This window comes from Trachemys scripta, chromosome 1 (assembly GCF_013100865.1).
Source record: "Trachemys scripta elegans isolate TJP31775 chromosome 1, CAS_Tse_1.0, whole genome shotgun sequence".
NCBI lineage: Eukaryota > Metazoa > Chordata > Testudines > Emydidae > Trachemys > Trachemys scripta.
The window spans coordinates 2,691,652-2,706,456 of NC_048298.1; the positions used below are offsets into that span (position 1 = coordinate 2,691,652).

Here is a 14,805-nt window from a genome sequence, read left to right on the forward strand (position 1 = left end):
CTTCCCAGGAACACCAACACGTATGGTGGCTGTGCTGCTTGTCAGGTCAGCTACACCCAGCACCACCTGTCACAGCAAACCCCGCTGAAGGAGACGGGCCTGGTCCAATATCAGCTTCGCTGAGGCTGAGATCGCACCAACCCACGCACACAAACCCTGCAGCCCCTTCCAGTTCTCTCACAACTCCAGCACAGGAGCTCGCAAACTCAGCAAGGAACCACAGCGGGCTGCCGGGTGAGCACGAAGCGACCTATTTCCCTCATCCCTATGCCCTCTCTTACCTGGCCTTGCCTCGGCTGCTTCTCCTGAGTGTGTGCATGTCGGCCTCCTTCTCTTCCTGCACGCGCTGCAGAGATGGGGAGCGGCTGTGAGTGCTCCGGGAGCTGCCCGTGCTCGCCAGGCTACTGTCCCCCACCCCTGCCCCAACAGCAGCTTCCTGCATCTGTGCCAGCAGCTGTGGGGGCAGGCTGCGGAGCGAGGGCACTGGTGAGTAGGACGGGTGGCTCTCGGCTTTCAAATTGTTGTCGCTGGCAGAACGCTGCAGCATGCGGGGGGAGGAGAGGCCGCCTGCGCCAGTGATCCGTCTCCTCTTTGTATAGCTGGGAGTTTCTCTAAAAGGCACTGCAAGAAACCAAGCAAAGAGAGTCCCATCAGTTACCAACCGCGCAAGAAGCTAAACGCAGTTCTGCATTGCTCAACGTCCCTGAAAACATTCATTTCTACCAATAGTGATGTTGATTGCCATGAGAAAATGCATGTTCTGGTTTATTTCCAGTGCGGGCCTCTTCCTCCTAGGGTTACCGGTGCTGAGAGCCAGTGCTGAGAAGCAGCACAGTGAGTTCCTGGAGACACAGGTCACCCATCATGCCATGTTTCTGTTAATTATGGTTCAGAATAATGGAATGAAGGTGAGTCTCACCCAGTCCTGTCTGGCTAGAAAGATGCTGAAGGTGCAGGGCCTGCTGCAACCCCCCAGGCTGGGAAGGAGCGTGGAAGTCCTTTAGAGGGAACATAGGAATTGACAAACTGTGTCAAGCTCATGGTTCATCCATCGAGTCCAGAATCCTGGCTCTGACACCACTCCAGGCATCCACCTATTAGCCTTTCACCAGGAGGAAAATTGATCATTCATGGGGAGGTGTGTAGAGTGGACTCTCCCTCCAACTCCTCCACAACTCTCGCCGCACCGACTCTTAAGTGCCCTGTCATGACCCCGGGCTCAGGGCAGCTGCTGCCACCCCCAAGGTTTGCACTTGGAAATTGCACCTCCTCTCATCCCTCGCTTTGCTCCCTCATTCCGAGGTCCTGTCCTCAGGCATGGGGAGCTCACTGATAAAAACAATGGGCGCTCTTTGCAGACCACTGCACAAACACCCCAGGAAACTCCAGACTTGATGAATGAACCCATGAATGAGCTAATTTAGAGTCCCTCCCGCCAGGTCCGAAACAGTCCTCCACCAGCTGGCAAGCCTTAGCACTCCTACCAAACGTCTATCACCCGACTGCTAGAATTCCTGCTAACATCCCACGGCAGTTCCCATAAATGCAAAGGGCCTTGGGAGTCCTCAATGGTTGGATCCCTGCCTCAGGTCCAAAGCACAGGTCTGACAACAACTCCCTACAAAACACACCACTAACTGAGCCCATCACCCAACAGTCTCCTCAGCCCGAGTCCACCACTCCTGCCCCTGTCCCCGCTCCCGCACCACTCCACTGCCCGAACCCTCCAGCATCCCCACCTCCTCCTGTGCGCCTCTGCATGGAGCGTGAATGGAAACCATGACACTCAGGAAGCTACTGAAAGAGCCACCTTCTCAGTGAAGAAAACGTTACGGAGACTGTAGTGACCGGACAGACGGACATGGAGGTAGCAGAAGCATCAGAGGCCTTGTCTACACAGATGGTTTAATATGCAGCTTTTTACTTAGTCCAGTTTGCAACCACTTGTTTACATGCAACGCAATCCATCACAGCACACTGACTCTGCATTTATCACAAGCTCTGGAGTTCTCTTTCAAACTGCAAAGCGAGTTAGTCTGGTCTATTATTCATGTCATGAAATGGTGCTGCAAACTCCTTTGACAGTCTTCCAACAGCTGACCCCCTCTGCTTTGTGGGTGACTGTTTCTGACCTGTTTCCCTGTGGGCCCTCCTCTGCTCTCAAATCAAGCTGACCAGATGTCCCGTCACCCCGTTTATAAGCTGGGGCACTGCCAGATTTTGTCCATTCACTACTGGATTCCAGTTTATCACAATAGCTTCAAAGATATTCTAGCAGCCCTACAAAATGCCTGGAGCTGCTGCGTGGAGCTGCGCTGAGACCCAGATTTCACTGCCATCTGGGGAGAAGCACTGGTGCAGGACGACCTTGTGGCCAGGCACTGGAAGACATTTTTGAGGACATTGCTAAGCCATGCCCAGGATGCAGGACAGTGCTAGATAGCTCAGGAGCACCTACATTAAAACGAGGAATGACAAGAATGAGGGATGACGAGGGGACATGTAACCTGTCCATTATTTTAGGCACTGGACAAGATTTTGCCAACTCCATGACCATTGAACCCCGGCAGCTTGTGGCGCCTGCTGGCCACCTTCCCCCAAGGATGGTCAGCAAGAGTCATGGGGGGATGAGCATGAGGAGGTCAGTGAAAAGAGCTCCGCGTAAAGCCAGGATCCCTTCGGGACTTGGGCTCTTAGAATCATAGAATCATGGAAGATTAGGGTTGGAAGAGACCTTAGGAGACCTCCTTGATGCAGGAGACGTGGAAGGCAAGCTTGATTCCCTCCCTGCAGCAACTAAGCCCAATTCCCAAACCAGGGCTGAGGCAACTGATCCTGTGGAGAGAACCTCAGCATATAAGTTTCCCTGTTACTTTGTTACTAATTTACTATTTAAATTTTAATTTATTATTAGTAAGCTACACTGCCATGCTATCTTCTGTTCTGGGTGACCCTGGTCGCAACCACTGTAGACAAATGCGAGCTAGAAGCTTTTCCATGGGCAAGATCCCTGCCCCTCTCTCCCTCAGCCCACGCTGTCCATTCAGCCTCTGCACAAGCACCTTTCCAAAACAGTGACTGCTCCATTGAGCAAAAACACAGAGTGCAAAGGCACTGAGTACTGACCGTGTCCAGGCCCACACTGTGGACAGCACATAACCATATACCTATTTCCTCTTCCCTTCCCTCAGCTGTCCTGCCCAGCAAAAAAACGGTTACCTACCTTTTGGAACTGTTCTTCGAGATGTGTTGCTCACATCAATTCCATTCTAGGTGTGCGCACACCCACATGTGTGACCGTCAGAGATTTTTGCCTTAGCGGTATCAGTAGGGTTGGCAGTGGCGCCCTCTGGAGTGCCACGCTCATGAGTCAGTATATTAGCGCCACTGGCCCTACGCCCTCCCAATTCCTTCTTGCCAGCAACTCCAACAGAGGGGCAGGAGGGTGGGTAATGGAATGAACGTGAGCAACACCACTTGAAGAACAACAGTTACAAAAGGTAGGTAACCGTTTTTTCTTCTTCAAGTGCTTGCTCACGTCGATTCCGTGTTAATTGACTCACAAGCAGTATCCCTGGAGGTGAGCTCAGAGTTCACTGTCATGTAGCTTCCAATACTGCTCTACCAAAGCCAGCATCATCTTAGGCCTGCTGGGTCAGTGTGTAATGAGACAAACGTTTGGATGGACCACCCTGCAGATGACTTGAATTGGCCCAGAAAGGCCGCCGCTGAGGTTTGCCCCCTGGTTGAGTGGGCAGTTACAATTGCCAGTGGAAGCACTTTCGCCAGATCATAGCAGAAATGGATGCAGGCAGTGATCCATGATGAAATTCTCTGGGCGGACACTGGAAGACCTTTCATTCTGTCCACCACCATGACGAACAACTGCGTCGACTTATGGAATGGCACCCTCCTGACATCCAGAGAGTGTAACCTGCACTCCTCTTCCAACTTTCAAGGTTTGGGAAAGGAGACAGGTAAGTAGTCTAATATTCTAAGTATATGTCCTGGCTTGTATGAAATTGTGAAACTCCCTTGGACAGGAAAGCCAGGTGCAGCCGTAGCTGGACCTTGTCCTTGTAAAGGGCAGCTCCGAGGTGAGCACCCTAATCTCAGAGACTCTGAGGGCTGATGATATTGCCACCAGGAATGAGGCCTTCTAGGAGAGTAGACATAAGGAGCAGGAAGTCAAAGGCTTGAAGGGGAGACCCAGGAGCCACAACAGCACAAGATTCGAGTCCCAAGGAGAGACAGGGTCATGAATGTGGGGATAGATTCGTTCTACACCCTTCAAAAACCAGACCATCATCCTTGAGCAAAGACCAACCTGCCCTGGAATGGAGAGTATAAGGCTGAAATAGCAGCCAGGTGGACCTTAACTGATTGAAGGGGCAGGCCCTGAAGCTTGAGATGTAGAAGGCAGTCAAAGATCACCTGCAACAAGGCCTGCTCGGTCCGAATACCCTAGTCTGAGGTCCAGCACGTGAACCTTCTCCATTTGGCCAGGAAGATCAACCTCATGGAAGGCTTTCTGCTACCCAACAGTACCTGCTGGACACAGGCCGAGCACCATGCACCTTTCAACCATGCAGCAGCCAGGCCATCAGATGCAACGCTGCCAAGTTCGGGTGCAGAAGACTGCCATGGTTCTGGGACAGCAGATCTGGCCAGAGAGGCAGTGGGGTGGCCACCGAAAGGTCCAGCAATGTGCAAAACCAGTGCTGGCGAGGCCAAGCCAGAGCTATCAGGATTACCTTCACCTTGTCCTGTTTGATCTTCATGAGGACTCCGTGGATTAAGAGCACTGGCATGAAGGCATACATCAGAGCCCCCGAACTGAGCAGAACACGAGGCACTTCCTGTTCTGTCGGGACATGAACAAGTCCACCTGGGGAGTCTCCCATCTTTGGAAGATTGCACTGAATACCCCTGGATGGAGTGACCATTTGTGGCGAGAAGAGAAAGATCTGCTAACACTTTACTGGCCCCGGGAAGGTGCGCGGCCACAAGATGAATGGCATGCTGCACACAGAAGTCCCAGAGACAGAGAGCTTCTTGGCAGAGGGCTGACGATCGGGACCCACCTTGCTAGTTGATGTAAAACATCATGGCAGTGTTGTCCATCAGGATTTGTACCACCTTGCCCTCCAGGTGGGGCAGGAAAGCCTGGAAGGCCAAGTGAACCACTTTGAGCTCCCTGACATTTGCGTGGAGGGAGCAATCATCCCGCGACCAGTGGCCTTGTATGCTGTGCTCGCCCAAGTGGGCTCCCAGCCCAGGTCCAAGGCATCAGAGACAGGGATGGAGCCACAAAGGGAACTCCCTCCAACACTGATCCGGAGTCTAACGACCATTCCAGGGATGACCATATGTGATCTGGCACCCTGACTACCCAGTCTAGATCGTGTCTGTCGGGGATGTAGCTTGCAGCATCCGGAGATGGAGATGGAGCTGGGCATGACGGACCACGTAAGTACATGCCACCATGAGGCCTAACAGCCTCAGGCACATGTGAATGATGGTGAGTGGGTGGGCCCTTACATGACAGATCAGGTCTGTCATGGCTCGGAAACAGGCCTCCAGGAGGAAGGCCCTGGCCCGCGTGAAGTCGAGGACCTCCCCTCTTAATTTTATCCATTGCACCAGTATTAGGGTTGATTTCTTTTAGTTTAGGGCTACGTCATGGCAGGTAGAAAGTACCAGACTGAGGCTCCTTTGCACTTGATCCCGAGTTCTGCCCTTGATGAGCCAGTCGTCGAGATACAGATAGACCTGGACATCTCGACGCCTCAGATAAGCAGCCACTGCATTTTGTGAACTCTCGTGAAGCCAACGAGAGTCCAAAGGTGAGTGCCATGAATTGGAAGTGGCACAGACCCACCACAAAACAGAAGAACTGACTGTGCCCTTGGAAGATGAAGATATGAAAATATGTGTCCTTCAAGTCGAAGGCAGCGTACCAGTCTCCAGGATCCAGGGAGGGAATTGTTAGTATATAGGTCTGTTTGTTAGCCTAGGATAGAATTTTGGGTTTGAGTTTTTGATACTCTTATACCAATATGTGTAAACAAAGGACAAAGACACTGTGATGTTGCTTCTGCCTAGTCAGATGGATTTGTTAGTACAATGGGAATAGATAAGAGCAGTTAAAGTGTTACTCAAAGTACACTTTAAGATTGCCTCAACCCCAGCTCAAGGCAAAATCAAGCAACCAGTTGGGAGGGGCAAAGGGGCTTGTGAGGGGAGGTGTAAAACACTAAAAGACCAAATAAATGCCCCTCCCTGACCGGAGCACAACCTCACTCCTTACCCCTCCCATGGGGTACAAAAGAAGTGGGATGAAGACCCCAGACCCAAAATGGAACATAACCCTAAGTTGTAAGGGGTGGGACTGAGGGCATGCATTTCAGAAATAAGTATGCCTCCTGAGGAGGGGGGGGACAAGACACTGGGAAACAAGGCTCTGTGGCGTCAGAGTTATGGAACACATGTTTGCTGGAAACTAACCCCAATAAACATTGTATGGTCTACACTTTGGACTTCTGGTCTTCTGCTTTTTGTCTGCGTGGCAAGAACCTGGGGAGAGGGTGAAGGGAAAGCCCTCTAACAGGAATGATGGAGGCTTGCAAAACCATGCGAAACTTCAACTTCTTGAGATATTTGTTGAGGCGTCACAGATTCAAGATGGGTCTTAGGTCCCGTTTCGCTTTCGGAATTAGGAAATAGCAGGAGTAGAAGCCTTTCCCCCTCATTTCTCGAGGGACCTCCTTCACTGCTCAAGGCTGTAGGAGCCTTTCCACTTCCAGAGCAAGGAGTTGTTTGTGAGAAGGGTCCCTGAAGAGGGACGGAGAAGGAGGGGGGAGCAGAGAATTTCAGGATGTAGCTCAGAGATACAATGCCGACCACCCAGGTCATTCATGACCAGGCTGAATGGTAGTGGCGTAGGTGGTTAAGGAAAGAGTAAGGTGGATCCAGGAAACTGACTGGGGCATTGCTCTTGAGTGCACCCTCAAATCGAGCGATTCTAGCCCTCCTGGTGTTTCACCGGGCCAGACTGAGTAGTGAACGGGAGACAGAGGGACAGCGATGATTAAAACCCGTGTCTCTGTCCCTTCTCCTAGTGCAGCCCTGCTGAGGAGGGCAAGGCCTAGGAGGTGGTGGCTGCCTCAACTGCTTGCTGGCCGTTTGCGGCGTATGCAGGCCCAGCGAGTGGCAGGTGGCTTGAGTGTCCTTGACCCCATCCAGTCTTGCATCTGTCTGCTCAGAGAAGAGTCTGCTCCCATCAAATGGGAGGTCTTAGATGGAGGATGGCATCTCCTGGGACAGGCTCATGGTTTGAAGCCAGGGACCGTGTCTCATAACCACAGCCGAGGCGACCACCCTGGCTGCCAAATTGGCCACATCCCAGGCCATCTGGAGGGAGCTCCTGGCCGCTGCTGTACTCTCCTCTACGAAGGCAGTGAATCATAGAATCATAGAATATCAGGGTTGGAAGGGACCTCAGGAGGTATCTAGTCCAACCCCCTGCTCAAAGCAGGACCAACCCCAACTAAATCATCCCAGCCAGGGCTTTGTCAAGCCGGGCCTTAAAAACCTCCAAGGAAGGAGATTCCACCACCTCCCTAGGGAACCCATTCCAGTGCTTCACCACCCTCCTAGTGAAATAGTGTTTCCTAATATCCAAACTGAACCTCCCCCACTGCAACTTGAGACCATTGCTCCTTGTTCTGTCATCTGCCACCACTGAGAACAGCCTAGCTCCATCCTCTTTGGAACCCCCCTTCACGTAGTTGAAGGCTGCTATCAAATCCCCCCTCATTCTTCTCTTCTGGAGACTAAACAATCCCAGTTCCCTCAGCCTCTCCTCATAAGTCATGTGCTCCAGCCCCCTAATCATTTTTGTTGCCCTCCGCTGGACTCTTTCCAATATTTCCACATCCTTCTTGTAGTGTGGGGCCCCAAATTGGACACAGTACTCCTGAGGAGGCTCACCAATGTCAAATAGAGGGGAATGATCACGTCCCTCGATCTGCTGGCAATGCCCCTACTTATACAGCCCAAAATGCCGTTAGCCTTCTTGGCAACAAGGGCACTTTGTCGACTCATATCCAGCTTCTCATCCACTGTGACCCCTAGGTCCTTTTCTGCAGAACTGCTGCCTAGCCATTCGGTCCCTAGTCTGTAGCAGTGCATGGGATTCTTCAGTCCTAAGTGCAGGAATCTGCACTTGTCCTTGTTGAACCTCATCAGGTTTCTTTTGGCCCAATCCTCTAATTTGTCTAGGTCCCTCTGTATCCTATCCCTTCCCTCTACTGTATCTACCACTCCTCCCAATTTAGTGTCATCTGCAAACTTGCTGAGAGTGCAGTCCATGCCATCCTCCAGATCATTAATGAAGATATTGAACAAAACCGGCCCCAGGACCGACCCTTGGGGCACTCCACTTGATACCGGTTGCCAACTAGACATGGAGCCATTGATCAGTACCCGTTGAGCCCGACCATCTAGCCAGCTTTCTATCCACCTTATAGTCCATTCATCCAACCCATACTTCTTTAACTTGCTGGCAAGAATACTGTGGGAGACCATATTAAAAGCTTTGCTAAAGTCAAGGAATAACACGTCCACTGCTTTCCCCTCATCCACAGAGCCAGTTAACTCATCATAGAAGGCAATTAGGGTAGTCAGGCATGACTTGCCCTTGGTGAATCCATGCTGACTGTTCCTGATCACTTTCCTCTCCTCTAAGTGCTTCAGAATTGATTCCTTGAGGACCTGCTCCATGATTTTTCCAGGGACTGAGGTGAGGTTGACTGACCTGTAGTTCTCCGGATCCTCCTCCTTCCCTTTTTTAAAGATGGGCACTACATTAGCCTTTTTCCAGTCATCCGGGACCTCCTCCAATTGCCATGAGTTTTCAAAGATAATGGCCAATGGCTCTGCAATCACATCCGCCAACTCCTTTAGCACCCTCGGATGCAGCGCCTCCGGCCCCATGGACTTGTGCTCATCCAGCCTTTCTAAATAGTCCCGAACGACTTCTGTCTCCACAGAGGGCTGGTCACCTCCTCCCCATGCTGGGGAGTCCTGGGGCAGAGAGTCTTTGAATTTCTGGAGGGAGTCCCACAGATAAAAGTTATACCTCCCCAATAAAGCTGGGTGGTTCACCACCCTAAACTAAAAGATGGCCATTGAATAGACTTTCCTCCCAAAAAGTTCCAGCTTCTTGGTGTCTTTATTTTTGGGGGTAGAACTTGCTTGCCCTTGTCTGTCTCTCTCATTGGCTGCAGATACGACCAGTGACCCTGGGGATGGATGGGTATAAAGTTATTCAAACCCCTTAGCAGGGATGAAATAATTCTTTTTGGCCCGCTTGGAGGTGGGTGGGATAGAGGAGGGGGTTTGCCAGAGGGCTTTAGCTATTTTTAGAACCCTGTCATGCACTAGCAGAGCAACGCATGAGGGAGCTGCCGCCGAGAGCACGTTGAATAAAGTGTCAGACTGCTCTGCCATTTCCTCCACCCCCAGGCCCAAATTCTGAGCCAGCTTTCTGAGTAAGACTTGGTGTTCCTTAAAGTCACCAGGTGGGTTGGCGTGAGAGCCCTGCCATTGCCTTGTCCAGCGACAAGGATGAGGATTGAACCATCAAGGGAAGCTCTGGGACGTGTCGCCTGTGGGGGAAGGTTCTTTTGGAGTGGGCATCCGCTCCTCCACTTGTGTCGGATTCAGCTCTGCACCCCAAGCACAGTGCCGTCAGTCTGGGGGTTGCTTCTCTGTGGCAGCAAGGGAGGAGCAAGAAGGGCATCGGCATAACCGGCATGCCCCGCACGGTCCAATATGGCCACTGTACAGGCCATTGGCCCTGCTGCCAGTCGTCACCGTGGGAGCCGATGAGTCCTCAGGTGCCCACGAGGGCCATTGCTCTTGTGGTGAGGAGCTGAAGTTCCGACCCAGATGAATCCCCTTCCGGTGACCAGGGTGGGGCCATCCGAGCTTGTGTCTGACAGCTGACCGTAACCGTGGGGGAGTGATGCCTCGAATAGGAAGACCGTCTTTTCAGGGATCGATGCCAGGAGCAGGGAGACCGGTACTGCGCCGATGACCGGTCCCGTAGTCGAGGGGAACAATGCACTGATGAGGCGTGGGCTGGCAGGAGGATGATCGGTGCCAGATGTACGGTGACCGACATCTCCCCATAGGCAATCCGCACCAAGTTGATGGTGACCGTGAGCGCAGTGCCAACAACCTAGGTCATCTAACGGGAGACCTAGGCTGCGGAGTCGGGGATCTTAGTCACGGAGACAGGGAACGCTGCCTCTGCTCCAGGAACCAACGGCATTTGACTGCCCGCTGGGGAGGTCTCATGGCTGGCTTACCCCCCCATGGGGAGTCTTAGCTGGGTCCAATGCCAGGCGTGGTACCGGCAGCACCTGGAGAGCGCTCTGATCCCTCACCGCAGGAAGGGAGGGCCTCAGATGTCGACAGCCCCACCAGGTGTCTGGGTCCCCTTCCACTCCCGGGAGTCGAATCCCTCAGGAGTCTGGGGGATCCGACCGGAGAGGTACCCCTGGGTCCTTTGCCCAACGCCTCTTGACCTTTCTTGCTTAGTGCTGGGGAGTCTCGGTTCTTCAGACGCATCTTGGGGGAGGGATAGCTCAGTTCGGGGGAGGGATAGCTCAGTGGTTAGCGCATTGGTCTGCTAAACGTGGGGTTGTGAGTTCAATCCTTGAGGGGACTATTTAGGGAACTGGGGTAAAAATCTGTCTGGGGATTGGTCCTGCTTTGAACAGGGGGTTGGACTAGATGATCTCCTGAGGTCCCTTCCAACCCTGATAGTGTGTGTGTACTGGTGAAGGGGAGCAGTGCTGGGCACAGCCCGGTGCTGGAGGTGCACTGAAGCCGAGGTGCTGGGCGTAGAGTCAGAGCGAGAAGGCTCCAACGCCAGGCAAAGCACAGCCTCCAAGAGGAGGGCCCTTAAACGAATATCACGCTCCTTTTGAGTTCTAGAATGAAAGTTCTTGCAAATATGACCCTTGTTCTTCACATGCGACTCCCCCAAGCACTTTAGGCAGCTGCTATAGGGGTTGCTAATGGGCATAGGCCTATTGCAGGCAGAACAAGGCTTAAAACCTGAGGACCAGGGCATGCCCCGTCCCGGGGTTAAGTCCCCGCTGGGACTCTAACTTACTAACTAAGCCTACTTAACACAACCTTCCTGACTAACTACTGTAAATAAACTATGTGCAAAGCTAACAACTATGAGAGTTAGAGAGAAAACCGCTCTCCACTTAGGAGGCAAGGGGAAAGCGCTCCGACCAACCGTCCTGGGCGGTACGAGGGAACTGAGAGGGCATAGGGCCAGTGGCGCCTAATGTTCCGATGCAGGAGTGCGGCTCTCCAGAGGGCACCACAGCCAACCCTATGGATACCACTATGGCAAAAATCTCTGCCGACTGTGAACGTGGGCATGTACACACCTTGAATGGAATAGACATGGGCAAGCACTCGAAGAACAGCACCCACCCAACCTGGTTCACCAGCTCAAAGGGGCAAGGGGCAGCATGCACAGCTGCAGCCTGTACCTCCACCACCCGATGGCGGATTTTAATAGCGAAAACGTGCTTTTGTGTGAAATGTAAACATTTGGTGAGACCGTGATTACAGGAGAGAGTTTGGCTAGCAGTCTCACTTTACACATGAGGTAGAAATGGACACTGCCCCCGGTAAAAGTGCAATGAGTACAGCTCCCCACCAAGGGATAAATGCCCCATGTGCATTCTTACACTAACACAGCTTTGCTCTGGCGTTAGCAAAGCTCTTCCTGGCTTTTCACAGGCTTACCTAGAGAAATGCTTCAGGCAATTAGGGCGGAAACTAGCTATTCTGCTCTTCACTTTTACCATGTCTGTTCACCTGGCCAACGTCCCAACACCATGAAAGCACCTCCCAGGCACAACACAACTGCAAAGCCAGATGGGGAACTCAATTCCCAACACCACCCACAGTCTGGGGAATACAAATCCCAACTCATCCCTCCCCACTCCCTGGCCTCCACGGCACCACGGCCACGCCAAACAGCATATTCTGCACAGGTAAAAAACCCACTCACCATCTCAGAGGGTCACCCACGACTGAGAAAAATCTCAGGGAGGTAAAGCCAGAAATGCATGTAAAAAATGCCATCACAGCCTCCCTAGAATATGAACAATACCTGCTTGCCATTTTTGTTAAATACCCCCACATTTATGGCACCTGCACTGGCCAAACCCTAAAGCCCAGGGCTCTTACCAACGTGGGAATGGCAGGCAAATCTGAGGGGGAGAAAATGGAAAGCTGGGGATGAAATTCTCACAGACATCATGACACAGTCCCAAAGACAAACAAAAACCATGGAGCCGTGGTGGCAGTATCTGAGGGTGGACTGGGGCTTTCGAGGGAGATAATGGCAATGGCAAAGGACTGCGCGGCAGTTGCCAAGGAAAGAATTACCATGCCCAGAAGAAAGAGAGATGCAGGTCCCGGAGGCAATACAAAGCCAAGATGCCCTATTGTAGCACACGTCACTATCAGGGCAGCAGGCAATGCAGTGCTGTAAAAGCCAACACCCAGCCATGTTATGCAGCCCCTGGACAGGCAACCGGGGACAAAAGCTCCTCCTCCCTGGTGTATACCTGCAGCACTGCTCCCACAGGCCATTTCCCTCCCAGACCCAGCTGAGAACAGTAGCACTTGGACCCCAGCTCCTTTGAGCCCTCTATTGCTCCTGGGACCTTTGAGCATCGACACTCCACACCAGAAGCCCCACAAACCAAAAAAAAAGCAGAGCCAAGACGTATACCGCCTCTGACTTTAACCCGCTCCACCTCTTCCGTTGTTCCCTGCACTGCACTGTTGTACTTTGCTGTTTCGTTTCACTGCTGGTTGAATTAAAAGGTTGGTTTTTTTTGTTTTTTTGTTTTTTGAAGCTAGATGATAGATTGGTTTTTAACACATTGTTTCATAATTAAAAGCAGTTGTTTCAGTTGCAGGTTCATTTATGTTAGTTAATTAATAGATTGTTTAATAATAAAAACCTTTACAATTTCATTCATGAAGACATGGCCAGTTCATTTTATACCGAAAATACTTAAGTTTGCACTAATTCATAAGGTTTTACAAACACATGTAGGCAAAGGCACAAGGTACAATAGGGACTGCCACAACGTTTCACATCAACTGCCCATACACAGCACTGAACCACAAAAAACTTCCAGCCCCCACCCCTTCATGGGATGTAGAACTGCACAATTTCAGGCCTGAGACTAAACATAAGAGCAATAGGCATCCCTGACAACAATGCCCAGGCTGTTTGCATTTTGTATCGGATGCCGGCTGCTGCAAGCGCTGAGCAAGAATCCGGACCTCAGCCTCCCCCAGGATAACCAGAGCAATGGCCACATCATTAATGTCCATCACATTCCTGGGAATAAAGAGTCCTTTCTCCATTAATGTAAAGAGAGCTGAAAGATCATAGCATGGTGGCCCCTTCCAGACCACCCAGTCACTGTGGTCAACAAGCCCTTGAATCACCCTGAAGAAATACCCCTTTCTGTTTATGAGTTCTGAGCCCCGATGGCTGTGGTGGTGGGGAACAAGCACATGGGTTCCATCAATCACTCCAATACATTTTGTGAAACCCAGGACAGCAAAGCCGTCAATACCTCCCGACCACTACCGAGCCTCCGAACTCGGTTCAACAGTATCTTTTCCGTGGCATCACACACCTGCATGACGGCTCCAACAGCCGATCTTCCCGTGCCGAATTGGTGTGCTACAGACTGGCAGTATTTGGGGCTGGCCAGCTTCCAGACAGCAATACTGACGTGCTTATCCATGGGTCTGGGGCACTGTATGTTGGCGCACTGCTGCTGCAGCTCCTGGGTTTGTTCAGCACATATCTCCAGGAAGGTTGCCTTCCTCATGCTGAAATTCCCTCACCACAGGTCTGCAGAACAATTCTTTCCCACCACTCCATGCTGGTTTCCTAAGCCCAAACATGATGCTGCATGCTGTGAAGTTGCTCCAGGAATGAGTCCTTTACACCAGTTGCTCAGTGTATTCCTGTTCTTCCTCTTCCACATCCTGGTTCCACTACTGCTGAAGACCCTCCTGCTGCTACTGCCACATCCTCTGCCTGGTGGAGCAGCAGGCAAAGACCCAAGCCAAATTCATTCAGTTTTGACTGCTGAAATTCTGCCCAAGCAGCTTTGTGTATTCAAGGTTGCCAACATAAAGGCACGGAGCATTGGTGTGGAAGGGCCACGCTGGCCAAATGCAAGTTGGAAATGGCACTAGCCCACCCAGAAAGGAAGCTCAGGGCGGAGATAGATGAATCATGGGATTTTTTAAAAAATGTGAATGCACCTGGCTTCCGCCATGCCTCCCTCAATGCAAAGTGGGAAAAGGCCCAGCATGTCCACTGCTTAGCATCGAAGCAAAGGAATATGTGCTACCCTTACAGAATACTATGCCCTCAGTTCAGAAAAACCTGTTCTGTGTGTACACAATGAGGCATATTGACAGAGGGTACACCGTCCATATGCATGCTATTACCGAGGCTTGCACCCTGCACTTGAATTAAACCCCTGGGTAGACAAGGAGAAAAGATGTTTTCTACACTGTGTCAGCTAATACATTTTTAAGTCAGTGCAGACATGGTTTAGTTCCTTTAAAAACCTGTTAGCTGGTTGTGGACAATTCTAGTGGGCAGCCTAGGGCTGACCATGATCAGCTCACCTCTCTCACATTTTTAAAGGTCAAGCTCTG

The 14,805-nt window shown here is 51.6% G+C and overlaps 1 protein-coding gene across 1 annotated transcript in view; it reads right to left on the reverse strand.

Moving 5' to 3' along the window:
* Nucleotides 1-277: 277 nt before the first annotated feature.
* LOC117873474 (SH3 and multiple ankyrin repeat domains protein 3-like) overlaps nucleotides 278-14,805 on the reverse strand; it is a 243,938-nt gene continuing 229,410 nt past the window's right edge. Inside the window, exon 10 of the mRNA XM_034762904.1 lies at nucleotides 278-621. Coding sequence (XP_034618795.1) covers nucleotides 278-621 — 344 coding nt within the window. The remainder of the gene's footprint in view (nucleotides 622-14,805) is intronic.